We start from the raw sequence: 24,018 nt of genomic DNA, 5'->3' as shown, positions 1-24,018 counted from the left end.
TGTTGTACTACTGTGTCACTTGCTGAAAATAAGTTATTGTCAAGCAGGCATCTCATTTCAACTTGCGCTTTAAAACACTTCGCCAAAGGATAAACTAGTCTTAAAAGGTTTGGGTGTGGAAAGGCCAGTGGGTTCAGGGTAAGGGAACACAAATCAGCCATGAGCCCCACCAACAATATCCAACCTCAAATTAGAACCTAGCTAATTTTAGCGCTCTGTGAGCAAATACTGGAGTTTGTGGCTCTACTGTAGTAGGGGGTGCATTCAAAAACGCAGTGCTCCTTGACAAATATGAAGATACTGCCTTGAGAAGAAGGCTTACATTTTCATAATATCCTTGTTTACTCTTCAACTGTTTTACACAGTGTGTATGTGTTCAAAGCTTTCCTCATACTGGTTGATGGCCTGTGCAGTAAGACCAAACACTGTGTTGCAAATAAAACAAAATGATCAGGATTTGTGAAAATATTAGTCTTTTAATATTTTGTGATTTTTCAAGTTTATTTGACATTAAGAATAACTGGTTTTGAAAATATGTCAGTTCAGTTAATTTCATGCCACTATCATTCCCCCAATAGAGTACCATTTTTAATTCCAAAGTAAAAAGTAATCTTATCTTTCTAGTACAGTGGTGCTGTAAACAGCATTTTTATCACAGCATTCTCATACTGTACATGTGCAATAGCTTAGCTCGGGTTGAAAATGTAACACATCCAGTCATGACTTGTGTGACTGTACTTTCCAGGTTACATCGCTGTTTCAGACTGCTATTTGGGACATGACGTGCATAGTGAACGAATATGAAATTGAAATATGATATTGAATGTCTTTTCAGTTGAGCAATCATTTACATTTTGCAATGACATTTATATTTGGGTTATTTTCCACAATGCTTCCTGCGGCAACTTAAAAACAATGTAAACTCAACACTTCACTCTTTTTACTAGACTACAATATTCCACTGATGTTTTAGGCGTCAACATGCACCCTACAATAACTCAATGGTAAATAATTATGATTGAAAGTATACATATGTATAAGTCAACACTCAAACAGGTACTCATAATTAATATAATTAATATCTTAGTTTAAAAAAATAGCGGAATACAGTTCTGGACTGTAGGTTTCTGAATCCCTATGAAAAGTGATTATAGTGCAAAATTCGAACCAAGAGACAGCCCCTCAGAGAGGTTTTAGCTGTGCTGAAGAGGCATAAACAGTAACCATAGTTACTTAAAAGGAATCCTGAGTCAAAGAAACTTTCAACAATAACCTGTAACTCCAGATGGTAGAACTCACAAATGCTTTTGCAAAATTAAACCTTGTCTGACAAACTACTAATATCTCAGCTGGTGGACAACGTGCTCGTGATTACAATACAGTAGTCCTGCCTCTCAAGGAAGGGGACTGCGCATTAGTCCGACTACGACGTGGCCGGTTAAGAATCACCCCGTGGCGTCCGTGTGCAGTTATGGTTAGGGGTCGGACAAATGAGCAGTCGGACCAGTGCCACGCTACCTCAAGGAATCGATTTGTGCCTTCTTGCTGTTTGTCTCCAAAGTCAAAACGACCTACCTAATTCTCCAAGCGTGGCTTGTAAACTAAGCCTCCTTTTTTCCCTCTACATCAGTGGTAAGTGGGGTCCAGGGACCCTCAGGTTTCCTTGAGGGGGTTGTCCAAATTAATCTTTATACATTTTTGTAATTCTTGAGAGTGCAAATGTACACTCAGAGTTATGGGAGTCCTTGAAATTAAAAGGTTTGAGAAACACTGCTGTACACTAAATCTCTTCGCTGGACAAAGCCGATACTGTACAAGCTCACAATACAATGTGAGCTTGTAAATCGGCTATTTTCGCAGACTGATCACCTACTGTATATTCATGCCCAGAATAGGGACGCTAGACTTCATATGGTTAACAAATAACCCAAAAAACACCAACTCCATTGCCTTAACCATATGACTTTGAGAATATGTTAAGCTGGTTACCGAAGTGAACCAGACAACAAGCTTCTATCCAGAAACACATGTATTCAGAGCACGTCCCGTTTTTAATCACTGTCAACAGTTGAGAAATGAGAAGGCTGATACTGGTTGGTTGCTGTTGGATGTGACATCACAGGTAAGAGGAGAGTTTGTCAAATTGTCAGAGCAATCCACCATTGAACCCTCAATCCCATATCCAATCCTCTCTTGCGTACTGGTCGTCTCTGATGGCGAGTCTTCTCTTTCGTGGCAGGGACTCAGAGGCTTTCCCCTGTTTACCAGCTCCATACCTCTGAATAGGGACAGCTTGCCCGGACAGGGCAGCTCATTCTGGGGCTCCGTGGGAGAGAAGAGGCCCTTTTCGGTAGGAAGATGTGGATTTACAAGTTGAGTTTGAGCCTCGCCATTCCATACAGACACCTTCGTGCTTTCAGCTGTCTCTTCACTGAGACTCAAATACATTTTCTCCTCATTTTCATTCACAAGCACCGATGATGGATCCTTGTGGCTGAAGTCCAGAGGAGGTGGAGGAGTTTGGGGTTGAGTTACAACCAGAAGAGGTGGAGGAGTTTGGGGTTGAGTTACATCAGCGGCCGACTGCAGGTCCCTCTCCTGGTAGTGGCTGGAAATGGAGGTGGCAGCTGTGTGGGTTGGTAGTAAAGGGGCTGGGTATGCAAGCGTGGGCAGCGGGTCTGCTGTAGACATATGGCTGTTGATATGTGTGTTACCCTGTTTGGCAGTATGTACAGGTCCCCCCATCAGGGCTTCAAACTGACGCAAGATCTGGTAAGATGAGACAGGGAAGAAGAACCAACACTAAAAGATATTGTCTTGTATCATATTCTATTGCTCTTGCAGTTTCATGTTCATCAAGTCTTTGACTCAGGTCTTTCTTACTTCCCCTTTTTAGATAAGATATTTGGTACTCTAGCAACTGACAAAGAGTGCAACAGGTTAGTACACATAAATTCCTTGATCAATATCCTTATGAAACAACCACCATACTGATGAATACAAGGGTCATCACTGTAGTGCTGCAATCATATGACAATTCGCCTCTCTTTAATACAAAAGCATATATTTGAGAGAGGAGAAGATACTTTGTACATTACATTACATTACATTACAGTCATTTAGCAGACGCTTTTATCCAAAGCGACTTACAATAAGTGTATTCAACATAGGTAGGGAACAAAAACTACTAATCACCAGAAGTCTTTAGTGCATTTTCTGCAAAAACAAGCAACCAAGAGTATACCTAGCGCTAAGGTAAAAGTGCAATATATCAGCTACCTATATGGGAGAGGGGAGTCATTCCATCTGTTGTACTGTACCTTAGTGGCTTTGTTTGCCACAGGTCCAGTGGGCCCCTCATTCAGCAGAACCAGCCGCGACCTGGTCAGCCCAAAGATTTGCTCCAGAGAGAGGAGGTCAGATGTCATAAGGCAGGATACAGCACACAAGACCCTCTGAAGGACAAGAGGAATTGAATACAGATTATACTTAACCAATACATTGTGTGATGTCGTGTATTATGTTGAAAACCTGATAAATGTTACCATTTGAACTGTACTTGAAGGCTCTTGAAGTCTGCGTGAAAGCAACTCAACCACAACCTCACAGTTAAGAGTGGAGCACCTGCTCTCGGCAAACATGGGAGAAAAAAAAGAAAAAGTCCCAAATTAAAAAACTAAAATATAGCAATACATTGCTTTAGAAAGGAAGGTCACAATGAATAGATATAGGTTGTCTTTAGTTTATACTGGATGTTAAAGCCTCTTGCACACACACACACACACACACACACACACACACACACACACACACACACACACACACACACACACACACACACACACACACACACACACACACACACACACACACACACACACACACATTATTTTAAATAAAACTGAATATAGCCTACCGGTACACTGTATATTACTAAGTTACTTACTTAAGTACCAGTAATTGAAAACTCACTGACCAATAGAAAAATCACATCAGACTCTGCGTGCAAAGGCCTTTACAGGTCTCCTCTCATCTCGAGATCATCTTTAAACCCAGAAGCATGTAAATGTCAAAGGGGGGTCTGGGGACAACTAATTGCACTCACTCCTTGATGAAGTGTTGGCTCTCTTCTCTGGACAGAAAGACCTTGGAGCCCTCAGTCAGGCTGCTGATCAGCACCATCTCCTGGCCACAGTCTCCCAACTGCATGGCCTCCACCCTGGAGACAGAAGAAAAGAGAAGAGAGAGGTGTAGGAGCAGAATAAAAGAGAAAGTGACAAAGATAAGGAGACTCAGCAACGTTTCATATCAACCAAGGTGTCTAAAGCCCGATTCATACTTTGGCGACGAAGGGTGCGCCCGCAGCTTAGTGGGTAGAGAGGCAGTCTGATAATCAGAAGGTCACTGGTTCACCTCCCGGGCCAGGTGTCCAAAGTGTCCCTGAGCAAGACACTTAAACCCTAACTTGTGCCCCTAAGTGTTCACCAGAACCATCTGCAGCCATAGCTGGTTGAACCTGAAACAGTAGACAACTGCACCTAAAACTAGACCTTATGATTCAACAGGCCCAATTTGCTGACTCACCGTTCTGATAGGTCACCACTGCTCTCTCTGCTGCCGCCCGATTGGCTGCTCCTGCCCACAGAGGCCCTGCTATTGGCGGCGTTGTCCAGAGTGGAGTTGTGAGAGGAGCTGTTTGCGCTGTCAACCTCCTCCCAGCCCCCGCCCACCTGTCCCGGGCATCGCTTGGTAACTTAGGAAGAACAGGGGTACACAAATGAGGACACAGCGGCTAACAGAGGAATGTCATGTCACACACCGTTACACATAACCTTCTGCATTCAATTAATACTGTGTGATGATGGGACCAGCTGAAGGGGGAGGGCCGATGCAGGAACCATTAACGCCAATTCCTTCCCTCGCACCAAATCAATAGTTGTGTGTTGATGTGGTACCAGTCCCGCCTTCCCCTTTCAGCCAAGGGAGGGTTATTCAAAATGCTGAAACTCCAATGCTGTTGAGTCTTACTCTGAACAAGACACCAATGTATCAATGCACTCCAGTGCTTTCCTATTGGATTGATTAATCAAACTAGAGCAACAACCAAAGAGGTTTATTTATGGTGTAGGAGAGTGACGGAATAGACAGGGAGTGACAGGTCCTTGACAGGGAATCAAACCGGTGACATATTACAGTAGTGGTTCTATGACAACAATCCATCTATCCTCACTATAATGTTTTGATTCAATACTATGGACAAGGACGCCCAGTTTACCAGTCACATTCTGATTCAAACACACTGTACTGGATGCACATGTGGTGCATTCCCACACCTTAAGCCACTGAGCCTGAACGGGACAGGCCGCCAACAGCTACAAATACAGTAATGTCTGACCTTTATGCCTGCGGGTAGGCAAGTTATAGGCACACGCCGGGACCGCCACCTCGATGGGCGCCGAGGGAGCCGCCACCGCCCGGTAGTTGTTGTCGTGGAGACGGATGCCCTGGTGCTCCATCGGGGGGAGCACGGCACTGGCCATCACCTCCGCAGCCTTCTGGATCTTATCCAGCAGGGTGTCGCTGCCTGTCATGTAGAAACATCACAGAGTCTGACTTTAGGATTGGTGGGGCTTGTCCTTCTCAATATTTTCCATAGCCATGTTTGCACATATTTTAATAGCCATGTTTGCACATATTTTCATGTGTTAAAAGGATCATTTAAACAGGCTACATTCTGCATATGCACTGTATCTCTGGTGTTATATCTTTTTAATGTAGTTTAACTGTATTATATTCAACATATTCAGGCTTGGAGTGTGGTTGGAAATCAAAAGCTTTTTTGTAAGTTCTGCAAAAATGGAGCTGCACATTTATAACAGAAAATATTACTACTAGTAAAGTAAATAGTACTTGCATTTGCGTCTACTCTACTATTGAAAACACACATGCATTATTTGTGGAAATCAAACTCAATGCTGCCATCCTGTTACTCACCTGTCCCCTGCTTCCCTGGACTATATCCAAAACCTTGCATTCCTGACTTGTGGACAGATGCTGAGCCCATACCTTAGCGGAAACACAGACAACCATGATCACATTCTGTTTACAAAACAATAATGGCTACCTTCATTAGTCTGTCTGGCTCAAGCTCGTCTGGTCTCAGTGGTCTGACTCTCTCTTTTATTACCCCCTCGTTTTCTGTCACTCTCGCCCTCTGCCTCTACGTTGTTTATTACACAGTAATTGAAGTCACATTTTTCAGTGGACAGATGTCTGGCAAAAGACTGTCATTGAAAGTTTGTATGCAGTGCGGGATAGTATCACTGTTGTGGTATGCACTCCTCACCCATAGTTGGGGTTGCCAGGGTGCACGGTGAGATGCTCTTGATGGCGACTGAATCTGTGAAAAGCAACTTGGCCACTTCCTGTGAACAGACAGCAGCAACATTTGATTGGGCTGTGTGGCTGTGTTTGTGTGTGTGTGTGTGTGTGTGTGTACATGCACACATGTGTTTGAGAGTGACACTGGTGATGATGTGTGTTTGAGCACTCACCTGTGCTGTATTTCTAACTATCTGGTACAGAGCTGTGCCATGGATGGGATCAGGGGGACCACTGTAAACTTGGGATAGCACAAAACACAGCAACAAAGAAAATTAACATGGCGGTGGTTGAGTTAACATTAATTACATCACCTTGCTCTGTCTAACCTAATCTCTTAAGGCAGAATCTGTCAGCATCACTGCCCTGAACATGACATGTAATGTCCTGTTTCTACACAAAAAAGGAGGTGCTGCAGAGTTAAAAACAAAGCCAAATGGGTCTGTTCCCAGATTGCCTCTAACGGTCTAACCTGATGCCTGCTGGATGAAGGTGGAGTTCCTTCTGAGTTCTGTGAGGAAATTATTAGAGCCATGACCGCACATGTGGACAAAGATCTTTAGCACCTGAAACAACAGAGGCAGAAACTGTTGCTCCAATATTGGAATGGTAGGATAATAGCTATAAAATCCATATGATGATACATATTTAGTACAGTATAGAGAACAGATCATAAGTGCACCGACGGAATACGCATGACAGGTGACTAATAGTTCCATAGTTCATTTTACAAGAGAAGAGGAAGAAGGAAATGGGAAAAGAGGCGTGTGGAGCAAAAGGCAACAAGATACAATAAGGTCACAATATTTTTTGACTCACTCTGTAGTCTTTAGTAGTCTACTGTATATTACTCATTCATTTACATACAGTATTATATGAGAAATGTATACGCCACTTCATACTTATAAACATACAAAACACCCAAGTGCCATTTCAGAGTTTTAGAATAGGTACACATTTTGACAGATGTCACCCAAGGAAATGACGACACTGCTCTCAGCTCGACCAAGCCTGCTCACTCACCTTGAGTTTAACATGACAGGACTCCACCTGCAGTCTCCCTAGCAGGTACTCCAACAAACACTGACCACAGCCCAATGACTCATTGGCCATTTCTGCAGTGTCAGGATGGTTAAGGATGTTACAGACAGTGCTTACAGACAGTGCACCAGCCATCAATTATGTTCTTCATCCTGGACCCAGACTTCTTTGGTCAATGCAAAAAAACTTCAACTAATTTAATACAATTAAAATAGGACTTTTCTGTTTGGATGAATGAGCTGTCAATGGCTGGTGTTGCACATCTAGATTCAACCCATTATAAAAACAATCTAGTGTTGCAAATTGCGGCTAGATTGGGGGTACATAGTGAGGAAGGAGAACAAACAAACCAGCCAAAGGATACTTCCTATCTCTTGGAAGAGATAGCCAGGACAGGGATGTTCATCATCTGCTGTGGCCTTCATCAGAGTAGGCACCTTGAGTTGGTGAAGGAACAGATAAAGTCAGTATACAGATCCTAAACCTTCAGGTTGTAGAGTGCATCTGCCCAAACGTGACAGGGACTGACTGGACTCATTACATAGACAGCTTTGAGTTGACATGTAGAAAACACATGTACACACATGTATATGTATTTATTTATTTATTCCTTTTTAATAAGACTGCCACAACAAACTTAGTCACTCGCCGATATTGCTCAATGTGTTTACATGTGTGTTAGCTTGCACGGTAGCTATGCTAAAGAGCTAAATTATGAAGCCTAAAAGAGAGGTTAAGCCGTTATTATGACACATTTATTATGACACGTTATTATTCGGGTGAATATGTATACTACTATACTCACTTTCTGAAGAAAAGTGAGTCGTTCCATAAATGTTGCCATGATTTTGCATGTCTATGCTCATGCCAAGAGGCTGCTCATCTGTTCTTCCCGAAGTGGGGTGTGTTCCAAAAAAAAGGCTGGTGCTGACTCTGACAGCCAACCAATCGCACAACAGTCAGTATGGAACTGTGATTGTATTGGCCCTCAGCGTTTGCGTAAGGCCGCCCATTAGCGAATGAATTGAGAGGACCGTTTGATTGTCACAAAACTAAGCCAATCATATCCAAACGTTTCGCTGCTGTCAGGGTAAACAATATGGCGCTGCCCATGGAGTAGGAAGGATGTCTCCTCTGTTCTTTGATGAAGTATTACATTTTAAGTGTATCAACAGAATATTCTATCAAATTATGTTTTACTGCGTAAAACTATAGCCATCACCATGTCAGGGACTAATGTCTGGACTCGCAGCCGTGAAAAGTTAAGACGATTCCCAGAGCTGTTTGCGCAATGTGCAGGAGAGGTGAGTGATACAGGATGTTGACTGTGATGGCAGTAGTAGGTAGGTTAGGTACATACTTCTTTCAATGTCATGAGTGTAGCAAATTATAATGACGTTTATATAGGCATATATGTAAATGTATATACTGTTCCGTTCTAAGATGGTGGCAGTTTTTTCTGGTTAAGTTTAAGATGGTGGCAGCCAGTTGAGCCAGGCGTGTCCATTTGTGTATCAATAAAACACTATCATTCTCATCATGTCACACAGGCAACGGCTTATGGGAAGTGTGTCGCAGCCACAACTACAGGCAAAGAGGAGTTGAAGAGAAATCTTTGTGCCAAGGAATTTGAGGCACTGAAAAGTTGCTTTACAAATGCAGTAAGTATCCAGGCCAGTAGATTCCTTGGTCCATGTATACAGGTAGATTATTATATCTGAAAATGTATACATCTTATTTTTCTTTCAGGCCAAGAAAGGGGCAAAATAGTATAAAGACTGCCTGGATTGTCTTCTGGATACATTTACCTCCATTTGGTGTTGTGGCTGCACAGTGTCAGAACTGAGAAGTGATGAATGCCAAGATCTGCCCCAGGACAAAATATCTAATATTGTGAGCAAATACTGGCAGCCAGGTGTTGGAGATGCCTGAAACAAATCGTTCAAGATTTACACCTGTTGACTTTGAACTGAATAAAGTAATTCCCGTGTTGAATTTGTGGAGATGACTATCACACACGGTCTGATAACAGTTCACTTTTATCAAGTGCCATTTTGCAATGTACATAGTCTGACTATGTACATTGCAAAATGGCACTGTGACATTAAAGCCTAACTTATGTCAGAAAATACATTTTCAACTAACAGTCATGAAATGGAGTATAATAAGCGTAATCGTCTCATCAGTATTGCAACAAATTAAAGTCACTCAAAGACACGAGAAAAGAATAATTAGTTTTATTACACATTCCTAATAGCAAATGTTCAAAATTACAACCTTAGAAATCCAGTCAGAAAAATAGTCTAGTACAAACATCTAGTACAAAGCAACAGAAGTGCTTGTTGTTGATGGGGGAACAGAGGGGAGAGAAACGGTTTGAAACATACAGCCACAGAAACAGTCAACATTTTATTCAATTTTTCATCCTACATGTTTTGAATGAGGCACAGTGGAAGCAAACCAAAGAATGCAAATGAACAAGCCACTACCGTTCATATAGTCCTGCAACAGTGTATCTATTGAAGGCACGCACTGAGCAAAACAGTTGAGATAGACATTATTCACACAGCAGCCATTTTGCTCTTACTTCATACTCGGCAGTCATACGGTTTATACCAAGTATAAAGTAATAGCAAAATGGCCAATATGTCAATTGAAAAAAGGTACCACCAGGAGAACTGACCTCAGACCTCCTGAATTGAGCCGCTTCAAATTCACATATAATATAGCTTCTGCATTTGAATCATTTTTCAGAATGACATTACATTTCAAAACGATAGTCATACACAAAGGAATACTAATAAAACGGACTGAGCACAAATACTTTTATACAACATATATTCAGAAATAAGGACTTAAATATTTACATCTCAAAGTAACAGACAACCAAACATAAATTGACCAAGAATGATCAAACCAAAACAGTAAAGGAGAAAAATGAAAGAAAATCACATCACATTCTCTACACAAAGACGGACTCCACATAATCAATGGGAGAATATCAACACAAATAAAGTGACTTAAATACAGCCATTGGATATTTGCTCCTCAAATCCCTCCATAGTTGGACTTTGCATAGATTTACAGCATAGACTACAAAACTTTCACCTCGCACCAAGATAAAAATAACTTAATATCTTACATAAAATATCTCTTCAATAAAGACTTTGGATTACTGTTGAGTGACATACACTATCAAAGCAAAGAAAACCGTAAATGTTGTCAAACTTGCAGTCCACAATATATTTACTAAATGATCAAAATTGTTTTGGAAAAAGCGAATGAGCATTTAGTAATAAAGCAGTTTTTGGTTTGGAAGTTTTTTTTAAATACGAAAATGTTTTTAGAAAAAGATGGAGAATATTTAATCTGTTTCCTATAGACTGGAATGCTGATAATAGGGTACACTTGTTCCAACTTCCTACTGGTCCATATTCATGAGGAAAATACTGAAATGGCATCATTGCTGACAGTTTAAAATATACAAATTGCAAGTCTGTAATCAATCTGAATTGTAGTCAGAAATGTGACAGCCCTTCTCATTCTCAATTTACGGATAATGGCAGTGAATGGTTGTCGGTTTGATCCTCCACCTGAAAATGTTTCAATTGTGTTTATGCTGGAAAAAAGGCTAAGTGGAATAGCTTGTGCCTACATGTATCCCCATGGATTTTGCAATATTCAGCTAAACTAATTGCCATGTTATTGTGTCAACATTATGAGGCTCCATGTCTGAAGCCAAGAGAGACGGTAAGGCAAAGATGCTCTGATCCTTAGTATTAGGGCGTTCTTCATGTGCACAAAATGCTGTTATATGTGTGTGTGTGTGTGTGTGTGTGTGTGTGTTAGATGTTCTCCTCAGCCTCTTGGGCATGTTTAATCTGTCGTGTGTGCACCACAGCACCACCCAGTAACTGTCCCTCAAGTGCCATATGGAGGTTTTGGCCCCCCAGGTCCAGCAGGTGCTCCAGCCCCCGCACCCCCCTGGACTCCACCTCAGGGAGGCCTCCACCGGGAGCTCTGTGTGCCAGGTCCCTCCGTCTCCTCCTCAGGTCCATGTCTCCTGGGTTTTTGGCCTTCTCTTGATTGGCTTGTGGCTGAGCCTGAGCTTTTATTTCAAGGCCCCCGATGTCAGCCAGGGGTCCTGCTTTAAGGTCCCGCCCTCCTTTCTTCAGAGGTGCGTCTCCGTCCTCTTTCACAGCCCGTGCAGCTTCAGCTGCATTCTTGGCTTCTATGACGCGCTCCAGCTGGGCCACTCGCTCCTTCGTCTCCTGCAGCTCCTTCGCCTCCCGTGCTCTCTCAACTATTTCCTTATCAGCTTTCTCCATCTCCTGCCGGACCCACTGCTTCTCGTCTCTATCCCTCTCCTTTGCCTCTTTGTCCAACCTTTCTTGCTCCTCCCTCTCCTTCTCCTGTTCCCTAGCCAGCTTCTCCTTCCTCTCCCTTTCCAGCCGTTCTGTCTCCACCCTTGCCTCCACCTCCTTATTGATCCTCTCCTTCTCCAGCCTCTCCACTCGTTCTTTCTCAATCCTCTCTTTCTCTGCTCTCGCCTTCTCCAGCCTCTCCAGTCGTTCCTTTTCGACTCTCGCCTGCACCTCTTTGTCGATCCTTTCCTTTTCTGCTCTTTCGTTCTCCTTCGCTACCTCCAGGTTTCCTTCCTGGTGTTTAGGCAGGGATTCCTGTGCTGGTTGTCCTTGTCTCAGAGGCACTCCTCTAGCCCCCCGTTCCGCTTCTACTGCAGCTACTACAGCAGCAGCCGGGACGTCTTCTTTGGTGTCTTCCTTGTAAGCCACCGGATCCACTGCTTTAGGGGCCTGGACCTCTCGATTCCCAACAACAGCCTGGGCTTGATTCTGAGGGACGGCACGAGGCTCGGCCCCTCCGACCTGCGGAGCACCAGCTCCAACTAAATCCCCGGGTAGCTTGGGATCTGAGCCCAGGACAGCTGCAGCCTGCTGGGCTGGGTCTTTGGGCTTCACTGCTGCTCCCTCCATCACCTCCAGATGTTTCTTGATGCCTTTTTCTTCCTCGACTTCCGGGGCACCCGCTGTTAAGAAATTAAAATATGCATAGTACTCATGTAGTTAAACAACTTTTTTAAGCATTCGTGTTGTGCGTGTGCTCATTTATGTGTAGGTGATGTGTGTGGGCACCCACGGCCTGGCTGTTTCTGGTGGATCTCCTTGTGTTGCTCCTCTATGACAGCCAGGAGTTTCTCCTGCTGGTCCAGGAGTCTCTTCTGCTGCTCCTGTTGCTCTTTGATGACCTGCAGCAGCACCTCGTGGTCCAACTGACCCTCTGCACGAGAGGGGAGAGAGATACCGTGTCACAGAGGACCAAACACACAGAGTAGCCATGTGCAACTGCAGCCAAACTTGGATGACATTGCATCAGCTACACAGATTAACCTAGCGAGATGCATGTCTCATTAGGCGTGTAGGGACACGTTTTAGGCTATTTTGAGAGGAAGAACAATTATACAATGCAGATTTCCAACACTCATTATACCAAGAGCATGGTTCAGTGATTACAAATCATTGGTTAGGATTTTGTTTGACATGGTAGTTTATGTTTGGGAATCCTGCCGGTAAGACTGATGGAGAGACAGAAAGGGGTCATGTCAATAGTTTTATTCAGACTCACAGTATTCACATACTCAAATATGGGTTGTGCGTGGCATCTCAAAACTATCATAATGTCAATCTACAAGAACTGACAAGAATACCCACAAACTGGATTTGAGGACACTGAGTGGGTGAATGGCTTGGGTGGGGGTGCAGTTATTAGGGATAGGGCAAAGGTGAGTGATTGCTACAGATTGCTAGATTCTCAGACGATGGAACTCATTCATTTACGGACCCACTAAATGCAAATTATAACAAATTAGAGAGACAGACAAAGGCAAAGAGAAGGACAGGGGAGGAGAGAGGAGGGAGTTCATACCTGCAACCAGCTTTTTTATCACTGTGATAGGAGCCCGGCAGAGAGAGAAAAAGTGGTAAAAGAGAAGAGGCAGAGAGAGGTGGAAAAAAATGAAGAGTCAACAAAGGCCAAAATGACTTGTTGACTTTATCAAGCCAAGTGAAGAAGTAACAGAGACATCTCTGTATTTAGATATTTATATTATGCACTTAGTAATGCACTAACTATTATATTACTGTTTAGGCTGTATAATATGTGCACTAGATATATCATCTTTAAAGCACAGCAGAGACGTAGTTACAGTATGTACTGTATGAGTCATGGTATATTTTACATTACTTTAAACCATTTCCCTAGGCATGCTGCCTTTTGTTAGATTTTGGAAGGATTAACAGATTTCTTTTAAAACCCACCTTAAAATTCCCTGCTTCTCCGGCTGATATTTAGGCTTCCGTTAACTTTTCACCAGGGACTATTTTCAACTAGATCTTTGAAATCACTTTACGCTAGCATAAGTCTGACCAAACATAACTGCAACAGAATTGTTGGGGGTGACTTATTTCAAGAAATCCTCAGGTCTCTGCAAGTTAGTTTTCAAACCATATTGAAATTGGGAACACAAAGGCTTAAAAAAACAGCAACAAAAATAAGGAAAATAATAATAACACTGTATGCTTTGAAAAATGGTAAGCAGAAATGTATGGATGCCATCATACAGTAGTTAATGGGATAAACATACCATACCACCAGTATGGTATTTTAAGGGAGTTTTGCACTATTCTTGACTGTGTATATTAGTACAGACTATACGGGTTGTGCTTGATAATCTTACCATTCAGTCTTTTTACAGAATAGTTTAACTATTTACTATAACAAACGTCTCCCATCAGGATCAACTAAATGCAATATAATTTAATCTAATCCGAATGCCCCCTTTTTTCTTTTCTTTTTCAATTTGGTCATTATGCAAATCCCTGAATTCCCCAAACCTTTCTGTGCAGTTGTCACTGCAGCCCCTACTGGCTCACCTGCCAGTGAGGAGCCCCCACCGAGAGGATGTGGCGCCCACACCCTTCTATTCGCCGTTCCCTCCCGTAAACACGGCCAATTGTGCTGTTATGGATGCTCGTCCAAGCCAAAAGGCACGCAGAAGATTAAAACTTTCGAGCCGGGGAAAAAATATATAGCAGGGATGATATTACAAGGTAAAAGATCAAAGCAGAGGAAAGCCAGCAGCATCAAGTTAACATGACCATGAGGCAAAACTCCACACGTGGCAAAGGTAGAGAAGATTTTCCATGGGTGGAAAACTAAGTTGTTCATAAACCCTTAAAATAGACAAACCTTTTAAAATGTTGTATAAGTCCTAAGAGTTACAAAGAATAGAGGGTATGCGCGTGACATCATCATCAAACACGGAAGTTATGCTGGAATGCCTACTGAGTGGCAAAAAAATACTTTCTGGCCTTGGCAGCCCATATATCCAAACAGAAAAGTCTTGTTTGATTGCATTAAACAATGTTAAACTCACTTTGCAGGTTGCTTTGCCACTCGATGTGCCATTCACTTTAAGCATGCGCATACCCTCCATTTACCAGGTGACGATGAAGAGGGTCTCTTTGCTTTTCCTCAGTGGGTGACTGAACTGACAGCAGTCACAGTCTAGTCTAGAGAGGTTTACCCAACAATACATCCACCCAATCAACTTCCCTTCACTTAATACTTATGCCCTATATACTTTGTGGTGTGAATAGAAGAAATAGCCAGTCTACAAGCTCACAGCACTTGTAGACTGGCTATGTTGCGTATTTTTGAAAATGTATAGTTTTGAAAATTTTGTAAAGACGTTTTAACCGTTTCCCCGCCAGGATTAATTAATAACATGCCAGGATATCGCGCCGTTCAACCCTTATTTTGAAGATCCAAAACAACGCGACCGGATGTTGTGTCAGCTTAATGGTGTGTGTGTTGTCTTGTTATTGTTTGCCTGGACGATGAGAAGCAGTGGCCGGCGCCATTACTGCGACCACCAGGCTCCATGCAATAAGCGCTGTTTTGACTGGAAATGCCGCCTGGGAGGGGGTTTTGGAGACTAAAGCCACTGAAAGCATGCGTGCACGTGCACACACGCGTTCATTAATCAAGATGGCGCAGCCCAGGGTCTAAGCTAACAACAGATAGCCATCCGAAGCTAATGTGAGTAGCCTTTCCACTAGATCGAACACATTTATACAACTGAATAAACGTAGATACGTATTTTGGCAGCGTCGCTTCCCGACAAATAACGCAGACTACGTTTCTTTAGCGGGGAAAAGGTTAAAATGTTAATTTAAATAAAAAGTTCACTTATAACATGTCCAGTTGTCCACAATAGGTACGCCAGATTGCAACTGGTTAAAGTCCCTTTGCCTTTCAGCCACTCTCTCACCTTCCATCTTTTCATCCACTGCATCTTTGCTGTCCGCTTTGCTGTCCGCAGCGCGACGTCCTCCTTCAGGAAGTGGAGCTGCTAGAGAACCAAATTAATTTGAGATAAATTCCCATCATCCCATGTGAGATTTTAACTTTCAAAACCTTGGCCTCGTCACATGTTGGATGTCGGGACCATCATTCTATTTTTATGTAGAAGATTAAGATTATGTTTTGGATCGAAACCCTTAAAATATCACAGGGTTAGTCCCTATTGGACTGACGGTTATGTTTTCCCATCTGATCATGAAAAGCGCTCACCTTTACCAACAGCCACTGGAACCTTTCCCACCTCGTCGACCTGCGCCGCTGCGGCGTGATTGACCACAACCGCCGCCTTGCCAGCAGGAGCTTCTATGACGGGGACGAATTTCTCTGCGTCTTTTGGCGGGGGCACTTCCTGCTTTTTGCCCGCCTCCACGCCAGGCTTGTCCACCACCTCATTAGACACGACCTCGCCTCCACCCAAGTCCACTTCCTCCTTACGCACCACTGCCACAGCGGGTTTCTGTTGGTCATCGGCCTTCTCCTCTTTCTGGTCCTTGGCGTCCACAGCGAGGCCCTGCTCTGAATCCCCCTGGGAAGCCAGCTCCCCTCCTCCTGCAGCAGGGACAGCTTGCTGCTTCTCTGCCTCCAGCTCTGCCACGTTCTTCCTCTCTTCTATCTGGACCTCGTCGTGGGGGATGGGCGGTTCATGGCGGTGGGCTTCGCCCTCCGGCACCGCTACCCCTGTGGACAAGACGTAAAAGATCAGGGCTGCAAATATGTTCTCAAATAATCAAGAAGCATGTGCTGTTGTCTGTGCCATGTGCTGTTTTCTGTGCCATCCCAGCACAGACAACAGTCCCATTTTTCATATTACAGGATACATTCATTGAATTCCTCATACATTATCAATAGGCTGGAAGAAGAGATCTCACTTTTCCCACTTCTTATAGAACTTATACTCTTGTAGTCTTGTAGTATGAATGTTAGTTTTTCCATGACATACAATTCCTCAGTAATGTCCATCCAATGTTCTTTCGTTGGTGGGTCCTGTTGGTACCAGCGTTGTGTGATCGTATTCTTACTTGTTGCTAAGAGGATATTGATTAAATATTCATCATGTATTAGAAACTCTTCAGGGATATTTCCTAACAATAAAAAGTCTGAGGTATCTTAAAACACAGAATGGTCTTCATGGTGGAGTGGATATCCTGCCAGTATTTCAGTATTTTAGTACAAGTCCAGAATATATGAGCGTGGCCCGCCTCCTTGTGGCCACACTGTCTCCAGCATGGCTGTTCGGTTTTCAATTGTCTTGATTTAATTTTAGGTGTTGACAACAGTCCCATTTAAATGGTTTTCATACCAGCTTCAGGCCGATCCAGCTGCACCTCTTCTTTCTTCCTTTCGGGCACATTCACTGGCACCTTGATCTGTGGGGGTTCAGCTGGGTCCCTCTCCACAGGCCTCTGCAAGTCAACAACTGGGGGCTTGGGTCTCTCCACGATCTCCACTGGCTTGTCTACGCGTGCACACACACACACACACACACACACACACACACAATACAAAACAGGCAACTAAATATAAATCAAGCATGGGGCGCCCGCTGGCCTAATGGTCCAGGCGCACGCTCTGCTCTGGCCTGACAGCGCAACACATGTTCGAGTCCCATTCATGACGACCTTTGCTGCATGTCTCTCCATGTCCCTCCCTCTTTCCTGTCCGTCTTCACTGTAACTATCAATAAAGGCACAAAAGCCAAAGATCAAGCATAAACTCTAACTCCAAACCCTGAACCTAAATGCCTAATTTTAACCCCAATGTCAACCTGGATCTTTTTTGCAAGCCTATCTAAAGAAATATATATATTTCTTTGAAACCATGAAACTACCATTTCTCTTGTGAGGACCAGGAAAATGGTCCTCACAACATTTATTTCTCCAAATCTACTATACTTGCGGGGACATTTGGCCCCAAGTATAGTTAATAGAAGTACACACACCATGACATTACTATAAGATTCCTCTAATGGATTTCATGGAGTACTGCTGTGTTTTATGTCCATCAACATCCAACTGATTTGGAAGCTTCCTTCGCCCACACTGTAGTCTGCCTCAGGGTGAAATGAAATGTCTTGCGAAATCTACTTGGTAGCAAAAACTATGAATTTACCATCCGTACATCTAAATGCAGAATTTGTGGGCTACAAGCAAATCCATCTTAACCACATGAACCATAGCGTCCCCATTGTGGGGGGAAATGTGGTAAAAAACAAATCACACCCGTGTGACGTGAGGGTCGCTTTACCAACCCTTATCATCGTACATCATCGCGATATCATAACATAACGTTAATAATCATATGCCTATTTGCTCAGTGACAGACAAAACAAATGGCATTTAATGTTTGTGTTAGTGACAAAACAAACATTAGACTCTGTCCATTGGCAATGGCGTTTTTAATGTTTGTCTTGAAAAGACAAACATTAAACCTGTATATAGGAGGGTCTAGCGCCCCTCAATAACCGATCTATAGGCTCGCAACATGACGTGTTATAAGATCTGCTATTTTCAGTGATGAGATTCGGTGTAGAGGGAAAAAAGGAGGGGTCATAGTATATAGAGACCCCTGAAGGGTTCTGGTCAATTAGCGATATAGGCTTGAAGTGGTTAAGGAATATCAAACCTTTCAAAATAACATAATATTTGTCTGAATTCAGTTCTAAATCTCCTAATACAGTGGATCCACCAGGTGTCAGCAAACACTGACAACATTGAGATGCTTGAAACACAAAGTAGAGCATGGTTTCTCAACGTTGGGTACCTACCACTAGGGGTCCAAAGAAAGACAGTGTCTAACTCTGAGTGTACAAATGGGTCCTTGAAATTAACAAGGCAGAGAATCTAAACTACATTTATTTCTGGAACTCCAATCTACACTTTTAAGTGTACAAATTTGTACAATCTTAGAATTGCAGACCCGGAATGGTCCACTTGGACCCGGACCAGACGTTAAGACGCAGTGACTATAGCAGGACAAAGGGAGAGCAAGTTGGAGGAAGAGAAAAGACAATGAAGGGGGGATGGACAATAACGAGAGACAGAAAATGTAGAACAGAAGGGGAAACATTTATCCTCTCTACTTCCCAAATTACAGTCATGAACAGGAAACAGGTGTGGAGGTGAGCCTATGTGTGTTTCAGCTTAAACATACTGTACAAAGAAAAGAAAAGAAAGAATGAAAACAGAAGTGCAAAAGAAAGAGTGAACAGAGCCATGGACCGGGTTAACAAACATAAGTGTATTGGTGTGGATAATGACAGAACGACAGAGTTGTCAAGCTCTCTCTCATCTTTACGATCCCTCCCTCTGTTCATCCGTCCGTCTTTTCTTTCATCCCACTCTTTTCACCAACACCCCCCCCCCACACACACCACCACAGGCCTCTTTCCTCTTCCACCCTCAAACCTCAAACCTCAAACCCCAAACGCAGGGCACCCCCCCCCCCCCCCCCCCTCATCTTTCCCCAAACCCCTCAACCCATATCACACCCCCCTTACCCCGTCATCTTCACAGTCAAGCCTAGCAGGCATTTTATAGCTGCCACAGGAGATATGGGGGTAGAGACAATGTAGAAGGTGTGTATGTGTAGGGAGAGAGACAGAAAAACGGGGGAGGAGAGGGGAGGCGAAGGGCCTAGATTGGGGAGGGAAAATGAGAAATCGCTGGAGTTTGAAGGGCATCACTCTCGCTCCATCAATGTCAAGCCCTCAACGCTGCTCTTAGATATTATCAAGAGGTTATCTCCAAGCCCTGCCCATCCCATCCATCTGTCACTCACTCGCACCATCTCTTTTTCCTCTCGTCTTTTTCATTCTCTGAGAGATAAAAGAGACCCCCGCCCCCCCTCCTCCCTACTCTCTTTAACAGAGGTCTTTGTAGCCTTTGTTTTAGTCTCACAACGTGTCTGGCTGTATTTGCTCCTGGCCCCTCCTGGCTGTGTCTTTCAGCTCCGTTTCTCTGATATAAATATAAAAATAATAAATACAACTTGCAGTAAAGACATTCTGCGCCGCCATCAGTGCCCCGTGCGCAAAGTGATTATACGCAGCGTTGCTCGTCTGCTTTCAGAACCCATGTGCATCTCCAGCATCGGTGCTCCCCCCACCCCCTTGAGTTACATGTTTCCATGCCTCATTAGTGAACCAATTTCAACAGAGTCCACAGTGGGGGAACTGACTGCCGGGCACCAGGGCATTCAGTTGTGTGACGAGACCTTTTATTTATTCATTTTTTACCGTGCAACTCTGGGAGGTCCGGTAGCAGCAGGATGCTCTTCGGATCGGGGGCTGGTGGAGGCGGGACATGTCTGGCAGGGCTGGTGGCGGAGATGGACAACGTGGTGAAGGTGCTGATGATCAAGATGCCCAGGCCCACCCACAACACCAACTGCAGAGACAGAGAGAGAGAACAGGTTACAATTAATCGAACGTGCGGTGCCGTCTAATGATGTATTTCATGGGTTCTGTATCCGTTTCCTTGCGACAAAGATGGGTTTCAGATAGGGTTCTCAGAACCTAATTTGGGTCCTGCTCAGGAGGAAGTCCAAAGTACTATTACTAACCCCGAGTTACAAGCTCAACTGTCACAACATTCAGTCTAGTTTTGCTTAAATAAATTAATCTCTCTTCAGGGGTGGCTGTCGTTATAAGGAAACATCAACAACAACAAATCACCCACAGAACTTCATGGGTTCTGGAAAGTTTCAGGTTATGAAAGGTTCTGGGTCACTCTTAGCCAAAAAGATACGCCTCTACTAACTAAACCTACAAATTGCAGATTTTTGGTTTGATTTTTGAAGAGTAAGCGTGACCTCACAAGCTGCAGGCGTGACATGATGACAGAATCATGACACTGAGGGGTTTACTTTGGCCTTCAGGCCTCAGCATTCATTCAAGGTTCACTTTATGTCATTTCACATGCTTGCACATATAAAACGAAAATCATACTCAGGACCAGCAGTGTATATTTTAAAACCTATCAATAAAAAGAATAAGCATAAAATGTATTTAACTTAAGAGTTCAGTAGCCTGACAGTCCCCGGGTAGAAGCTGCGTTTGAGCCTTGACATGGATCAATGACATTGAAATTTGTGATAAAGTTGGTATTAGAATTTTACTTCATTGTTCTTTTCCAAATAAGTAGATATTATAATAAGAGCCAATAAAAAGTAAAAGGATGAAGGTTTCTATGAACTTGCACCGCTGCGTGTCACTCCCCGACTCTCTACCAAAGGCAGAAAACCCCAAAAAATATCTTACAAAAAAAAGACATTTATATTATATGTACATATACCGTATATGAATGTAACTAACCTCTTCAATCTGATTAAGTTGTTGCTGTGTTGTCATCTTGACGACCCAAAAGCTAAAAAAATGTATCCTTAATGTCAGAGGGTTTATGATATCCTTTGGTGCGACACGGAGTTTAGACCAGAGTAGGAGTATCTGGAATGTAGACTGGAATGCTTTCTGTAAACCTCCAGAAAGCCCCTCCTTTCACCAAACTGAAGTGAGTTTCGTTTTCCCAAGAAGTCTCCTAAGTCCTAACACACACGCCACACACGCCACCTACTGACCAAAATGTGTGTGTGTGTGTGTTTCTTATGACATGCATTTCTTATGACATGCATAAGATCTGGTCATCCCAGCATAGTAAGAGGTTCAAAGTAAAATATTTAGGACGACACGAAAAAATGATGATGTGTGTAGTTCATGTGCATGTGTTGCCTATATTCTGTACTTTTAGGGCCTATATTCTGTACTTTTAGGGCTTGTTTGGACTCAAACACAGAGACACGTGATGTTTCGAGTGTAGTGGGATATCAGAAGCTATGCATGTCCTGAAAAAGAAAGTGGCTGCACACGCCGATAGCCAAAGTGCCAAAATCAGAAGCAACTGAAAAATATTTGTGCCCTTGATAATGTCTTTTATAAATGTGGACTCAAATAAAGGAATTGAAATGTGTACCTGTGCAACAAGACCATTCTTCTGGATTTTTCTGTATATGAGGGCAGGGCAAATGAAGCATATCAGGCTGCCCATAGTGGCTCCCGTTAGTCCCAGAATGGTCTCCACTGAAAGAGAGAAAGCGAGAGAGATCAACAGACAGAGAGAGTCTTCAGTTCTCAAGTGTTCCTTTTTTTTATTATATTTTTATTTTGGTCATTGTGTACAAGCATAAACAGTTTTACATCGTGTGGTTTAGTGCATTAGATTGCTTTCATGTCCAGCAAATGTGGAGTTTATCAGAAACATGACATGTTATGTTTGCTCCTGTTCATGTGCTCATTTCTTACAGATATATTTGCCAAGTTCTCTCTCAAGTGTTAATTTAACTCCTGAACAGGTTCAATTGTTACACTCTTAACTTAAATACACTCAAGATGTTACAGTGACTGCCAGTCCCTCTGCTCTCCCCACCCAGCTCCTGTTCCCCCAGACAGATTCATGGCACCCTGGCCCTGATAGGACTGGGCTCAGTGGGCTGTCCCACATGTCTGTCTGTATCCACAAACTAAAGCCTGACCCATATAGCCTACCGGTCATTCAATGTTTTGCGTGACAATGTTTGAGTGGTGTAAACCACTCCTACAACTGGCTTTGTTTGTTTACGTGTCTGTCTGTCCGTCTGTTCGTACCAAAAAATGAGCATGGTTGCTATGGTCACCCAGTTCACACGGGTGTGATTTCATTACGTCAGACATTACGTCAGACCAGCTGATCAGTCTATATAAGACCTTACACCACTCAGTTCACACGGGTGTGATTTTTAACCTTTCCGTCCCAATATTTTGGGCAGGTCATTTTTCATTAAAAAAATAATTATCACAATTTTGCAACCCATTTTTCATCCAGTGCCAATTGCCTAAACTGTAATCCTGGGCACTACTCTCCGTCTGCCAACCTGTCAGGGGGAGTTTCCCCGGTAGGACATAGCAACTGGGCACGTCATTCTTGGTGAAAATGTTTAGAAATCAGAAATATCAGCTCAGAACGCAATTGGCTATTTTTTTTAAATGTTGTTAATAATTAGGGCTTAAGTGTTTAAATATAATTATATTGAAGTCTTCTCAAATAGAAACTAGAAATCAAATCTACGTTTTTCAATTTTATTTTGTTTTATGAATAAGACAATCCCAAATCAGGAGCCGACTCGAAATTGTGGCATCGGACGGCGCCCGCTGGCCTAGTGGTCCAGGCGCATGCCACATATAGGCTCTGGCCTGACAGCATGTTGCGTGTTTGAGTCCCGTTCATGACGATCTTTGCTGCATGTCTCTTCTCTCTCTTTCCTGTCCGTCTTCAAGGTTGGTTCAAAGTTGTTTATTTGTCTTCACTGTAACTATCAATAAAGGAACAAAAGCCAAAAAGAAAAAAAAGGAAAAAAAAGTGGCATCGGTCAGGCTCTAGACAACACCCCCTCCCCCCTTCAACCCAGTGCACCAGGCTGGCTGGGCGTAGGGCCCAGGTCCCACCCATCCTTCAACCAGGGGACGCAGGCCATATTGTCTCTCTCAGATTTAGTGTCCGTTGTCCCTCGGGGGCCCTACCCTCCTTTCTCCCCACTCTATTAGTCTGATTAGATACACAAAGGGCCAGACAAACACACACATTCCCTGTGTGTGTGCGCGTGTGTATGTGTCCATCCGTGCGTCCACCTAATCAAAACTTTAACAAACAGCCGCCATATAACGAGAATGAATAAAACATATATACAAAACCCTAACCTTCACACCTACATCATCATATCTGCGCGTGTGTGCGCGTGCTTGTGTCTTAAGAGTGTGCGTGAGAAAGAGACACAGAGTACAGGAGAAAGAAAGGACCTGATGGAGAGTCAATATGGGTGTGTGTGTATGTGTGTGTGTACACGGATTTGTCAACGTGTAGTGTACATTGTGTGTGTTGGTGTGTACGTGTGTGCACGTGTCTGGGAGAATAATAGCCCTATCTTCCCGTCTGCTCGTCTAAAAAGGAGATAAAAGTTAGAGCCCTGATTTAAGGACTGTGTTAGAGTGTGACAGTCACTGACTCGTAAAGTCATATTCACACACGTCGTAAAGCTCCCCAGCTACACTGGCTACATAAAAGAACACATGCACCTTAAAGACCTCCAGCCAGCAACACACACACAAACAAACACACACACACACAC

General features: G+C 43.3%; 3 protein-coding genes across 5 annotated transcripts in view; 1 reads left to right on the top strand and 2 right to left on the bottom strand.

Moving 5' to 3' along the window:
• Positions 1 to 606: 606 nt before the first annotated feature.
• tepsin (TEPSIN adaptor related protein complex 4 accessory protein) lies at positions 607 to 8,352 on the bottom strand. Its single transcript, XM_079491911.1, has 13 exons — positions 8,228 to 8,352; positions 7,787 to 7,859; positions 7,405 to 7,496; positions 6,854 to 6,947; positions 6,555 to 6,622; positions 6,347 to 6,425; positions 5,995 to 6,066; positions 5,396 to 5,584; positions 4,585 to 4,753; positions 4,106 to 4,219; positions 3,546 to 3,624; positions 3,321 to 3,455; positions 607 to 2,769 (listed from the first exon to the last, which is right to left on the bottom strand). The coding sequence occupies exons 1-13, from the start codon at positions 8,264 to 8,266 to the stop codon at positions 2,062 to 2,064; spliced, it is 1,911 nt and encodes a 636-aa protein (XP_079348037.1). The 5' UTR covers positions 8,267 to 8,352; the 3' UTR covers positions 607 to 2,061.
• Positions 8,353 to 8,473: 121 nt separating this feature from the next.
• On the top strand, positions 8,474 to 9,417 carry ndufaf8 (NADH:ubiquinone oxidoreductase complex assembly factor 8). The gene is made up of 3 exons (XM_079492173.1): positions 8,474 to 8,726; positions 8,973 to 9,083; positions 9,172 to 9,417. The coding sequence occupies exons 1-3, from the start codon at positions 8,646 to 8,648 to the stop codon at positions 9,190 to 9,192; spliced, it is 213 nt and encodes a 70-aa protein (XP_079348299.1). The 5' UTR covers positions 8,474 to 8,645; the 3' UTR covers positions 9,193 to 9,417.
• A 401-nt stretch (positions 9,418 to 9,818) lies between these two features.
• slc38a10 (solute carrier family 38 member 10) overlaps positions 9,819 to 24,018 on the bottom strand; it is a 28,615-nt gene continuing 14,415 nt past the window's right edge. For 2 of the 3 annotated variants that reach the window (XM_079492171.1, XM_079492170.1), the window contains exons 11-17: positions 21,831 to 21,937; positions 20,099 to 20,249; positions 17,165 to 17,320; positions 16,075 to 16,542; positions 15,773 to 15,853; positions 12,580 to 12,720; positions 9,819 to 12,469 (exon numbers count right to left, since the gene is read on the bottom strand). In XM_079492171.1, the coding sequence (XP_079348297.1) occupies positions 11,268 to 12,469; positions 12,580 to 12,720; positions 15,773 to 15,853; positions 16,075 to 16,542; positions 17,165 to 17,320; positions 20,099 to 20,249; positions 21,831 to 21,937 (2,306 nt within the window). In that variant the 3' untranslated portion in view covers positions 9,819 to 11,267. The remainder of the gene's footprint in view (positions 12,470 to 12,579; positions 12,721 to 15,772; positions 15,854 to 16,074; positions 16,543 to 17,164; positions 17,321 to 20,098; positions 20,250 to 21,830; positions 21,938 to 24,018) is intronic. The other variant, XM_079492172.1, reaches the window with a different exon arrangement.

Source organism: Electrona antarctica (genome assembly GCF_951216825.1).
Source record: "Electrona antarctica genome assembly, chromosome: 22".
In the NCBI taxonomy this organism is placed as follows: Eukaryota; Metazoa; Chordata; class Actinopteri; order Myctophiformes; family Myctophidae; genus Electrona; species Electrona antarctica.
This window is presented reverse-complemented; position numbering and strand designations above follow the sequence as displayed.